The sequence below is a fragment of the Gigantopelta aegis genome, chromosome 6 (assembly GCF_016097555.1).
Source record: "Gigantopelta aegis isolate Gae_Host chromosome 6, Gae_host_genome, whole genome shotgun sequence".
In the NCBI taxonomy this organism is placed as follows: Eukaryota; Metazoa; Mollusca; class Gastropoda; order Neomphalida; family Peltospiridae; genus Gigantopelta; species Gigantopelta aegis.
Window position 1 is genome coordinate 59282887 of NC_054704.1, and position 13529 is coordinate 59296415.

The window sequence follows — 13529 nt, forward strand, 5'->3', positions numbered from 1 at the left end:
GTTATAGTCTGTTCCAAATTACATATGTTTTGCAGTAAAAAAAAGAAGAGTCATTTATTGTCATTTTTTCTACCGGTTGTTTGAATACCACAACAGGTCATACTAATACTGACACATTTTTATGGTTTTTATTCCAGGGATTTTCATAACTAATATATAAGACTGGAAAATCACCTGGGTTTAATTTTGATTAGTAGGGCCTACTTTTTTTTAGTCCGTGTCACTAGCTTTCGTCACATGTTCATTAAAACGCCCATGTACATTGCCTTTATTTTTATCTAACATTGTTTCACTATTATGCAAAAGAAAAGTTGGAAATGAATGGGGTATTGTTTAGATTGTCCTGATAGGCTAAATAAATATATTATGTTGCGAAAACAATAACGTCCGCTTTGTATTCCTTATTTTCCGATTTTACGTTTATAACGACGTTAGGGTTTATGTTAATATTTCAACATTATAATATATGTTACCATTTTCCACTGGCTTCAAAAACACTGTTATATATTCCAGAATAATGTCTGCCAAATGTTCAGTCTCTCTTTTCTAAACTTGTCGGTTAAACTCCACTACTAATATTATCGCTATGTGTATATTTTACTTTAAAGGCACCCAGTAACGGATTTAGTGGGCCTTACTTCTCAAAATATGGATTATAAATGGAAATTACATTGATTTGGAATACCAAACCTAGATATTTTATGATCCAAACATTTTAATTGAACTACGATCGAGGGAATTTCATTTTTAAAATTTGGAACTCTTCTTGTGAAAAGTCATAAAAAAAATACAGCAAAAACAGACTCGTAGTAATGAGGCTATATATACGACAACCGCTGAAATAAAATAATAAATAGTCGGAACATAAACTTACCATTTATTATTATTATTATTATTACCTATTATTATTATTATTATTATTATCAGGCGCGTATGCATGGTATTTAGCAAGGGAGAGAATCTAGACGGTTACAACATGTTTTCCAGCGTCACAAATGTGGCCTACTACCAGCCAGTCGTTTTTCGTTAAATGTTTGCAAATTATTTTGACTGATTCGCATAGTGGTCATTCGGTTTAATGTATAGCGTAAAAAAACACACCAAAAAACCAGTATACTGTCGCATGTTTTTCCGTCCAAAGGTTGGCTAAATTATTACTTAAAGTTGCATCACAGGGGTGTGCGCAGGAAATTTTGCAGGGGGGGGGGGGGGAGTCGAGGTGTCTGGTGAGCTGCTTTCTGACAAAAAATGTTTCGCCTTGAGCGGGGGGGGGGGGTTCGACCCCCAACCCCCCACACACACACCCACCCCCCGCGCACGCGCCTGCATTATCTGGTTATCATATTATAAAATCATGTACAAATGTGAAATACAAGCTCAAATGCACTTTTAAAAAAGTCGTGTGTGTTCGCTACGAACGGATATCGTCAAACGTATACGCTTGATTCGTCGCCCGTGCCGCCATAGCTCGCAAAGCACAAACGACAGTCTGTTGTCAATTTCAGTTAACACGTATGTTTGTCGATTTCAAATTGTAGGGTTCGTGTCACGGGGATTCTATAATTCCCGTAACTGAATAAAACACGATTATCCAAATATCTCTCCTAACTGTATATCTATTAGATCTCTCTGTAACAGGCAGTTCAAAACCGCTTTGGTTCGTCTAGGTATGATCAGAGATACGATCTTATATAAAGTATATATTATTATAGCACGTATAGTTCACTAGAAAACACAACAAAAACACAATACACTTTGGAATCTGTATTAACCTACGCTGACAAACGTACAGCCGTAGTAGTTAATTAATAACAACAGTAATAACAACCCAGAACTGATCACTTAATTAGTTAATCTCTAGGTGTCTAGTTTACACAATATGCGAATCACTTCACCGTGACACAACACCCACACGTGTGATAATTGAGAAACCTTCTAGGAGAAGTTAATTAATAAAGGAATTACCACTCTATTCCTAACTGGTTAATTTTTAATTAACCCTTACTACTCGTTCAGTAACGTGTGATAATTGAGAAACGCTGCCAGGAGAACTTAATTAATAAAGGAATTACAACACTATTCCTAACTGGTTAATTTTTAATTAACCCTTAACTACTCATTCAGTAACCTTGTAACACAGAATTAATACTGGTACCTATCACAATAAAGACAATAACCTACAGTTTACCTAGGTCTTCTACGATGACTGGCTAAGCTTTATATTACCAAATACTCATATAATGTTAGAACATAAACTCTACGATTTACTTCGTCAGATGACCGAAGACACTGTCTAAAGAATATTGGTATAATACAGTATTAAAATATTTTAAAAGTCACATCAATCACATCAAGGTTATACAACAGAGCAGAAATAATATATATATTTACCAAAGTCCAAACGGACAACGTTCCCTGGGAGCCGTCCTTTTTGCTTCTCCTCTTAACTCTAAAACACTAGCTATTTATTATAAATCGAAATATCGCCTGGGGGTAAATCGCGGCACCGAATCTTATCATCTGATATTCCACCTCTCCCAGAGTCGGTATATTTCTCTCTGATCGTCAGTCTGGCTGTCGCCAACCGCGAGCAATCTCCTGGCCATAAACAGCACTACCGGAGATATTACGTAACTACTAGCCACATGGCCTCCACACCTGCTCTGGGTGTGTATTAGGCGTACCGATCTAGGACCGTTGCGCAGAAGTATTACATAACAAGTTGCCCATCTGGGCTTAAGTGCAATGGAACTACACACGGCCTTCTAAAACAATTAATATCGCCACAGGCGAAAAGAGATTAAGAGCATGTACCGTCACAGTTCGTCTCAAAAAATTAAAAGAGAAATCTTGCGCTGTACGAGTCTTTAGTTAAAACCGGTTTGATCTTGACAACGTATTATCGACAGTCGTACCTTCCTATTTCAGAATTGATATTTTATAAAGTGTTAGTAGAACTTTCAAAGTTTAGTTTGTATACTAGTAACACATTAATCATGTATATATTTTGAAAATAAAATATACTAAAGTAGACGATGAACGTTTTCACTTCTTAATTTTACGTGTTAAAATCGACAAATTCAAAAAATATTATTTCGTTTGGAAAGGGTAAAGTTGGGGTGGGGAGGGGGGGTGTTTAATGACACCAAAGATAAAGCATATTGATTTAATAATCATCAGACCCCATACAACCGTAAATAAAATGTGTTGAGTGCGTCGTTAAATAAAGAAAGAAATGTTTTATTTAACGACGCACTCAACACATTTTATTTACGGTTATATGGCGTCAGACATATGGTTAAGGACCACACAGATTTTTTTAGAGGAAACCCGCTGTCGCCACATAGGCTACTCTTTTACGACAGGCAGCAAGGGATCTTTTATTTGCGCTTCCCACAGGCAGGATAGCACAAACCATGGCCTTTGTTGAACCAGTTATGGATCACTGGTCGGTGCAAGTGGTTTACACCTACCCACTGAGCCTTGCGGAGCACTCACTCAGGGTTTGGAGTCGGTATCTGGATTAAAAATTCCATGCCTCGACTGGGATCCGAACCCAGTACTTACCAGCCTGTAGACCGATGGCCTGCCACGACGCCACCGAGGCCGGTCCGTCGTTAAATAAAACATATCCTATCCTTCCTTCCATCTACTGTTGGATGTCTAACATTTGGTAATTTTGACATATAATCTTAGAGAGGAATCGGGTGCATGTGCAGGGGGAGGGTATTGGAGGTCGAAACCCTTACTTGCCCAAGCTTAAAAAAATTCAAATGTATTTTTTGGGGGGAGCTTGGCCCCATAGGCTATAAACTTCACTTAACACAGTCTATAACCCCAACCCCGCTGAAATCCCTGCACACGCGCCTTCGAAACCCGCTACATTTTTTTTTTGGCAAGGGATTGTTTATATGTACCATCCCACAGACAAGATATCACATACCATGGTATTTTTGTATACCCGCCGATGGGGATCGATCCTAGACTGACCGCGCCTTTTTAGGTCTAAGTAATGAATAAAAATAGCATATAGTCTTGAAAAATGTTACGTAAATCGAACACAGTACCCTCTTCCTCTACCCCTAGAGCGTTACGTAATTAGTAACACCCCCTTACATGTAACGCCAACAGCTGGCCACTGTCAAAATTTCAAGGAAAATCCCCGACTCGCCGACTCATGGAAACCCGTTGTACCATACCTGTGACGGTACATGCTCTTAAATTTGTTTTCGCCTGTGGCGATATTAATTGTTTTAGAAGGCCGTGTGCAGTTCCGAATTGCACTTAGCCAGGTGGGCAACTTGTTACGTAATACTTCTGCGCGACGGTCCTAGATCGGTACGCCTAATACACACCCAGAGCAGGTGTGGAGGCCATGTGGCTAGTAGTTACGTAATATCTCCGGTAGTGCTGTTTATGGCCAGGGGATTGGTCGCGGATTGGCGACAGCCAGACTGACGATCAGAGAGAAATATACCGACTCTGGTAGAGGTGGAATATCAGATGATAGGGGGAGGACCGTCTTGTACCCCCAGGCGATTTTCTGATTTTATAATAAATAGCTAGGGTTTAGAGATATCTGGGAGAAGCAAAAAGGACAGAACGAGAGGAAGGTATCCCGGGGGAACGTTAGTCCGGTTGGACTTTGGTAAATATTTTATTTCTGTTCTGTTGTATAACCTTGATGTGACTGATGTGACTTTAAATATTTTAATACTGTATTATACCAATATTCTTTAGACAGTGTCTTCGGTCATCTGACGAAGTAAATCGTAGACTTTTTGTTCTAACATATACGAGTATTTGGTAATATAAAGCTTAGCCAGTCATCCTAGAGGACCTAGGTAAACTGTAGGTTATTGTCTTTATTGTGATAGGTACCAGTATTAATTTTGTGTTACAAGGTTACTGAATGAGTAGTTAGGGTTAATTAAAAATTAACCAGTTAGGAATAGAGCTGTAATTCCTTTATTAATTAAGTTCCCCTAGAAGCGTTTTTCAATTATCACACGTGTGAGTATTGTGTCACGGTGAAGTGATTAGCATATTGTGTAAACTAGACACCTAGAGATTAACTAATTAAGTGATCAGTTCTGGGTTGATATTATTGTTGTTATTAATTAACTACTGCGGCAGTACATTTGTCAGCGTAGATTGATACAGATTCCAAAGTGTATTGTGTTTTTGTTGTGTTTTCTAGTGAACTAAACGTGCTATATTATATATACTTTATATAAGATCGTATCTCTGATCATACCTAGACGAGCCATACTCGGGTAAATACTGCCTGTTACAGAGAGATCTAATAGATATACAGTTAGGAGAGATATTTGGACAATCGTGTTTTATTCAGTTACGAGTATTATAGAATCCCCGTGACAATACCTCTATGGATATAAATATGTTTTGGAGATATGAGCCGACCCCTCAATCAAGACAGTTAAATTTGTTCAAAAATTGTGAAATCTCACGTGATCTCTTGTTGGGGAATTCTATACTTTCATGGCTCTGTTTTTGACCTGGATAAGCCAGCGTAGTGAAACCAATGCGGAATGCGGCGTCATATATACACCAAACGTAATTGAATTTTCTGTATATGCTTAAATAATAAAAATATTCCAGGGATGTAGTTTTAACCCAGTTGAATCCAGTTCTACGTGCAGGGACAAGTTCAGCCTGCCGTTTGTGTGTGCACATTAATTTTGCATTTGTATAGCCATATATTGAGTTTTATTGCCCCTTGCAATTTGGCGCATTTGAAATATGACTAATACAGCAAAATAACCTTTTAGTTAAATTTATTTGCGGTAAAATTAACTTTAAAAAAAATTAACTTAAGCAACCTCAAAATTGCAATCAGTGAAAAATTATTAAGGTCAAGCCCTGTTGTTAGTTTGTGTACTGTCAGTAGTTTCATTTACAATGAAACATCATAAAGTAGTATTAATATTCCATAACACTGTACATTATTGTTGAGTTGATAACAAGAGTCACTGCCATCATGGTCATATCATCGTGTTATTAAATGGTTGTCCTGTCTATACATGTATATCAGTGTAGGTTCTGTCTTCATCATAAGTATTATTCTGTATCCATTTGTTGTTAATTTGTGCACATTTACGTTTACTGTTTTAAGTTTTGGTAAATTGTTTATACTTTTAAAACCTTTGTAATGCACACAAAAGTCACATTATATATTTTGTAATTGGTTATTAAGTAATGTTAGTCTGTTTTAAATTGATTTAGCAATATTACATGTTATTTTAGCATTTTTCTACCAGTTAACTGAAACGTAACAATAAAACACCATGGACAGAATAATCTTTTATTATAAATTTATTTGCTTATCTGGTTGCTAAATGTTACCTGGTAGCACCTTATGTTCAGGGACATTAACCTTTTGTTAAAGTTTTATCTAGATGAAACCAGCTAACATTTAACATTTTAATAATTCACAAATTTATTGCACTATACGTCATTTGTCATATTACACTAAACTATAATATTTTTGGTAATAAAATACAACTGTCACATTGTAATGTGAGTCTTCTCATAAACAGGACATGAGTGATAAATGTTAATGAAATCAACTAAAGCTGTTCCAACTATCTGCTTGTACAATTTACAGTGTTAAGCTACATTATTTTGGATTACGTATTCATAAATACCCTTCTAAGATAATATATTAAACTTCCCCAAAATCATCTAGTCCTGAAACAAGGATTATTATTATCAGAAATTCGTACCGATAAAAAATACTATTTTCTATATACATAATTATATTTACAAATCGGACGTTAAAATTCTACTGAGAATGGGTTGATTGGTATTTGCAAACAGAGCAGTTGAAATTACATCAAACACCTCAATACCACTGAGTTTTATTGGGATGACTTCTTAGTTCCAACTGATGTTAGCAAACCAGATAAAACCAATTTGCAGTAGCAAGTACTGGGTGGACTGTTAGACCATTGTCCTGACATACATTGTAATACTTGATAGTGTGCCAACTGAAAACCAAACATAACTTATTTTTGACTGAGTATACAGGAGTTTAAAATGTGAATTATATTTTGATGACAAAGTCACGCATTGATATGACCTTTGTTATTACTGTTTACATTTCTAATGTTCAAAACGTTTCTTTTTTCTTATCTCAATAATGGTTAACAGTGTAGGATTTTAAGCAACAGTTTACACTGAGGGTCAGAATCAACTGTCGTAAGTGAAAGGACACTCTCAAGTACCATGGTGGTGTCACTGTCAGTGTCTCTGTCGACTGCTGCGTCACTGTCAGTTAGTGGTAGTAGTGTGTGTGTGTGTTGGTTTCCGTCATGCTCAACTGCCGTCTGCTTGTCAGGGGCTGGTTAGTGTGTTTGTCGATCAGGCCTGTCAAAGACAACGTTCACGTGTCATCTCTGATGGCTGACGTCAGGAGCAGTTCCAGAGAGCAGTGCCCCCGTGTGACTCATTTACCGAGAGAGAGCAGGATCACTGTGTTTCTGTGATGAGAGAAGGACACAATCATTTGTGTGTGACTCCTCTGCTTTGGCTAGGTCATCTTCAGTGTTCCACACTTCTGTGTCCGTGTCTTCCTCTGATACGATGAAGTATTCGACAAAGCCCGTCTTCGGCAGCACACTTTGGTAATACGTGGCCAGCATTTTGACTGACTGCATGTTCTGGCTGTGATGGTGCATCGCCCAACATTCTGTCGTGCATGTCACCGCTGTACCCACTGTCCTGGCTACAGTTACAGATATTGTTTTGATAGGTGTTTATTATGGCTACATGGGTGTAGCTGTAGCCCAAATAGCTTTGCGGAAAAGGGATGTGGTATGTCAGTTTCCCACATCTGCAAAACAAGAAGATTAAAACTGTTCAATGAACACCAGTGAACACTCCCACCGAATTACACATTTCTAAATCTATTCAGACTACGAACATGATGGGCTGTACCTCGTTGAAAATAAAATAGGGGGAGGGTCTCCCCGAGCTTGACAAAACGGCTACTTAAACAAATATATACATATCTTCAGGGGCCGTAGCAATAGCCTGGCCGCCTCTCCCCAGTAAGGCCCTGCTTAACAGTTGTTATCCATAGGGGTTCGTTGTAAAAGTGAAACTATACTGACACACAATGAAAACGCAAAACAGATATTTTTCAATATTTTGTTGTGATTAATGAAAAATATATTTATTGGACTTAAAATTTATGAGAGGAAGCCATTGATTGGTCCTTTTGTCAGGGTTTTAATCCTGGTTTTGTTCTCGTTACACATACAATAGCAGAAACACACAACATGGTGTGAAATGCGTTCACTACATGCTCAATCATGCTGCATGCAATGCACGTGAAATGCCAGTATGTGGACACATAAAAGTCACGTAACGGTGTCATATTCCTCGTCACATTAAGAATGTGTAATCATCCATCAGCCTTTTACCGGAGCATTGTTTTCTCAGATGAGTCCCATTTCTCTGTCTCCTTTGCCGATGGAAGAGCACGTGTGTACAGGGGACTCCATGAACGGTACGCTGACGGATGTGTGAGGGAACGTGATCGGTTTGGCGGCGGTTGTCTGATGGTATGGGGGGCAATCAACTTTGATTTCAGGAGTGATCTCATCATTGTCCACGATGCCCTTACAGCCCAGCGTTATGTTGACGTTATTCTAAGACCAGTTCTCCAGCCACCTTTACGCCGTCACCGAAGACCAGGAGGTCCCCTTCTGTTTCAACAAGACAATGCCCGTCCACATACTGCAAGAATTACCCCGGTATTCCTGCAACAAGTCGGTATCACCGTTATGAACTGGGCCGCCGTTTCTCCGGATTTGAACCCAACTGAACACATGTGGGATGAGTTAGGACGTCGTGTACGTCACCGCCAGCCACCACCGCGTAACGTCGCTGAGCTTGCAGGAGGAGTAGAGGAACATTCCTGTGGCTTATTTGAGATGTTTGTGCCAATCCTTTCCCCGTCGTCTTCACGCATGCTCACGGGCCGATGGTTGACACACCAGATACTGACCTTGATATGGGGGGATGAACTTTTCGATTATGAATGCAGCTCGATTACTGATGATAACTGGCAATGTTTCCATGTGAATGTATTTCATGAATACCAGTCATTAATGTCATATTACATTATCCATCAATTCATTAATAGTTATTTGCAATGAAAAGTTGTTTTTGCGTTTTCATTGTGTTTCAGTATAGCTTTGGATATGTGGATATGTTCTTATTTCTAGCTGGATATTTTCTGTTAATTACCTATAGGCCTACAGACCAAGAACCCGTTCCACGAAGCGATCGTATAGCTAGACCACCTTCAAGGAACGCTCGCGCAAGGCTTTTGGACTGGTATGCATTTTCAACGATATATAGTGCAACTTATTGCTTAATATCAACAAATATATTATTATATTTAATTAATAAAATGGTTAAATGTGACGGCCATTTTGTTCCATCCCAGTGAATACGTAATACTTAACACGTCACGTCAGGAATTAGTCTTGGAATTCAAGAAACAAACGTACTTGATTTTTAGGGATGACGAAATAGGCATGCATCGCAATGTTCTGTAATAACAATCTGATTAAAATTAGCTCTACTGGTCTCACCAGTAGATCTAACAGCATTGCGTGGACTCCCCATGTCCAGGTGACATTTCATCTATAAATAACAATTTAAATATCGACCAATTACACTTCGCCTTTTATAACGTTATTCGGGAGCATACAAATTATAAAAATATCGGTCGAGACTATTTATGCAATAGGCGAACTTGTTTGTCTATTTCAACATTGAAAAACGGGGGGGAAAGTGCAGTAATAATTATATTATCAAGTCATTTGTGTGGTTTTACAAGTCCGGTTGATGAGAGGGAAGCGCCTTGTAAATTACTGCGTTTGTTTACACTGTACATACAGGAGTTGGTAGGAGCTCATGTCACTTCGTCCCAAGCTAGAGTACCTGATGCGACGAAAACGAAACAAAATGGCTGTCCCCCAGTTAGCAGGAATAATTACGTTTTTTATTAACTCTAAAAATTACGCGTTTTTCACTTCTTAAAGTGTCAGTATATGTTGGTGGTCCAGTGTATGCATCTTTCTAACAAATATGGCTCATATCTGACTTGAGTTCTCCTTGACTTGGTAGTTATGCACTTAAGGTGATCTTAGTGCTAAAATCGATTCGTGAAATAAGGCCCAGGTATATTCAGTTGACCTCTGTGTGTACCTGTGAAGTCAACTGTGGTCATCTCAGTTGACCTCAGTACTCACTTGTCAAAGACAAAGAAGTCATCTTTGGATCCTTGGAAGATGTCCCGCCAAAGGTGGAGCTGTGTAGAGTCCTGGTAAACCGGGAAAGGTACCAGCTCGGTCAACGCGTTGGCCATCAGCACAGACGGGTGGTCGTGGTGGTTGATGATGAACATGTTGATATCGTGCCAGCCATAGTCCCTGGCCAATTGTCCTTTTAGGTTGTTTAAGCTGGAAAAGAGAAAAACAATGTTACTTCCAGTCACGTCAATACAAAAAACACACAACAAACAACAAATTACTGCAAGTAATATTTTCAAAAAAGAAACTTATATATATATGTACGTGTGTCCATAAAAGTACCTGTGTATGTCATACCTAACGGCTTGGTCTCTACAGAAGTGTCAGCTAGCTTTGAGTAGCGCCACTACCGTCACTCTGCCCTGGGCCTCGACCATGGGACTAACCTCTCCCAGAGACCACGGTGCTAGTCTCTGGCATTGGCGTCCATGGGAGACGGGGACAAAGAGGGCGATGGCCATCACACCCAGCAGTGCCCGCAGGCCCCGCATTTTTAGAGATCTATAAAACAAAACAAACACAATTAGACAAACAGGTTTAGCAGCAAAACAAAACAAACACAATTAGACAAACAGGTTTAGCAGCAAAACAAAACAAAAAGAAAGAATGTCAAGTACTTTGATATATGTATTTGATTAATTAATATTATAAAAGGATATTTATTCATAAACATCCTTGTAAATGAAAAGGAGAAATTTAAAACTAGTTTGAAGAATACCAAAGACCATGGCTATCGATCACCTTAACCTTGAATTATTAATAAAGGTCACTCTTGGCTACAGCATGTACATAAGTAGGCTAATTTCAAAATGATCAAACCATTGACTAATGTACAGTCCTCGAACATATATATTCTGATGAAAAAAATACACGATAACATTTAATTTTGCGTCAGAAAATAAAAGCAAATCATTGATGTATAAACTTTTGATAACCGACATACTTGAAATTCCAAAAGTACGCTATATACGTACCATTTCTACTTCGCATAAAATGTATTTGATCTACCATAAGAATCGGGACGCAAACAAACACACTGGATTCGTCAGTTTGATCATTTAAGCAAGAAGTCAGCAATGTGTAATTTAATTATTTAAAAAAAAAAACCATTTGGAGCCTAATAGCCAAAACTACTTTACTAATAACGAATCCATACCTAGTAGCTAGTAGGGCCATTACATGTACTATTAAATAAATATATTGTTTCGTTTAACTTTCTCTATTGCCTTTTTATGTACATTTTAAATGCCGGTAATATATGTACAAGGTGCAGAATGAATTCTATAGTTACCTGTATACAGCAGTAAGTTGCGTGTGACACCTGTTCGCTGTACGTCCTGTTAGTGACAGAGCAGCAGACACGACTGTGGGTCGCCGAGTCTCTGATAAAAACTCGGCTCGGGTAAATCTGAGAACGTTGACCTGTCTCAGGGGTGTTGCCCCAGTATACAGTGTCATCCAGATTTATAATCATGCAAAACAAACAACTGTCACGTTTAGATATCGTGCAAACGCATCAGCTGTCTACTAAAGTTCACTTGTAACTGAACAATAATAATGCAGTCACATCAGGGTTAAATAAGGGACACATATTAAAAAGTAACTTCTTTCAACAGATGATTGCATTTTACACTACAAACGGTGACTTCTAAATCTTCATCTTTGTCTTTGTACTAGGTCAAACGTAATTATATTTCGTAATTTATAGGGCCTATTGTATTTGTACGTACGAAATTATTTTCATACCAAATCCAGTTTGGGCTACTTACAAATATTAAGAAGATAAGAAACACGCTGAATACACAGACACTGATATTCTAAAAGAGGAAATGTAATTTTAGTCGTGAAATATTTTATTATTAGCAAATAATTCAGCAAACTCAGGATAGTCCCTTTAAACTATGCAGCGAGACAGAAACAAATACAGGCATATGTAAGCCTTATGGAATTAGGAAAGACTATTATTATTATTATTATTATTATTATTATTATTATTATCGAGATTATTACATGATGAGAATATATCTGTATTCTTATTAGTCGAAAACCAGTCACATGACCTTCCGTAAATAATAATATTACCCTCAATCGGCTCCACCGGTCCGATCAAAAGTGATATTTCCCTGGGAAATTTAACCAATGAAAACAAAGAAGAGAAAAAATTATTTCCAATTATTTTTAATGAAAGGTCAGTATCAATTTCTTCAGTCCATAAAACTGATATTGCCCTCAATGACTGTCAATAATTGATAATTATTACACGGGCTTGTGTGTCTTAGGCCCATACGCGTACGAGACAGGGGGCAAGGGAGGAGGTAACTGCCCACCTAGTGCTGGAGCAAAACCTCAAATTCGGTCAAAAATTATACAGATATTCGGGAAAAATGTGCTAACCTGAGACCTTTTTACCATGTATTTCCATCATTCTAAACTCAAAATTAGTTATAAGATATAAAAAAAAAAAAAAAATTGTCTTTAAATCTATCTGAAAATCCCAACGTTTCGTTTAAAAACTTTAAACTTCCTCAGGGGAATAAAACACAAAGTTAGTTGTAATCCATGTAAAAAATAAAAAAAACGCGTAGTAATTCGTTTGCAACCCTCTATAGCTGTTTGGTAGTTAATGCTAATTATGAATAAATGTTGTTATCCAGATTCGAGCATTTTCGGGTAACTCCGCAAAAGCTAGCCTGCTCCCTACAAAAATGGGAGACCGTACGTCTATGCTTAGGCCTACTGATTTTACGAAACACGCAATACAAGAATCCCAACACGAGTTTCGTAAACTCAGTACGATTCACACTCGAGTGTAATAATAGTTGTATGATTAGTACCAGTCGATGGAACACCGATGCGCCATTGCGCATGTATTATAGAGAGAGGGCAAAAACGACAAATATAAAACATGAAAAATTACATTTTCACCACAAACGTATATCAGTAAATTCCTAGAATGATAATCTTTCTACTTATATCGTTTAAAGGGACAGACCCTAGTTTTTAAACACTACAGCATATTTTCCACTATTATAGCCGTTTATGATCACTGAAGTAAAACATTACTTATATTTTATTCTTTAGATTATTCATTTCCGTAGAAACTTGTGCAATTTCATCTTTAAAAAAACCCCACTTGGTTCAATCAACAGTGAGTTTAGGCTCCGCCAGTCGACCTTTCGT

The 13529-nt window shown here is 37.8% G+C and overlaps 1 protein-coding gene across 1 annotated transcript; it reads right to left on the minus strand.

Moving 5' to 3' along the window:
- Nucleotides 1–6311: 6311 nt before the first annotated feature.
- Nucleotides 6312–11774, minus strand: LOC121375971 (selenoprotein Pb-like). Its single transcript, XM_041503716.1, has 4 exons — nt 11641–11774; nt 10647–10850; nt 10290–10499; nt 6312–7855 (listed from the first exon to the last, which is right to left on the minus strand). The coding sequence occupies exons 3-4, from the start codon at nt 10442–10444 to the stop codon at nt 7564–7566; spliced, it is 447 nt and encodes a 148-aa protein (XP_041359650.1). The 5' UTR covers nt 10445–10499; nt 10647–10850; nt 11641–11774; the 3' UTR covers nt 6312–7563.
- Nucleotides 11775–13529: the final 1755 nt, after the last annotated feature.

Excerpts from the sequence above, each read along its gene's own strand:
- LOC121375971 (XM_041503716.1), bottom strand. The coding sequence starts at position 10,444 with ATGTTCATCATCAACCACCACGACCACCCGTCTGTGCTGATGGCCAAC. Across the intron at positions 7,856-10,289 it reads GACTTCTTTGTCTTTGACAA|ATGTGGGAAACTGACATACC; the intron begins GTGAGTACTGAG and ends CTTGTTTTGCAG.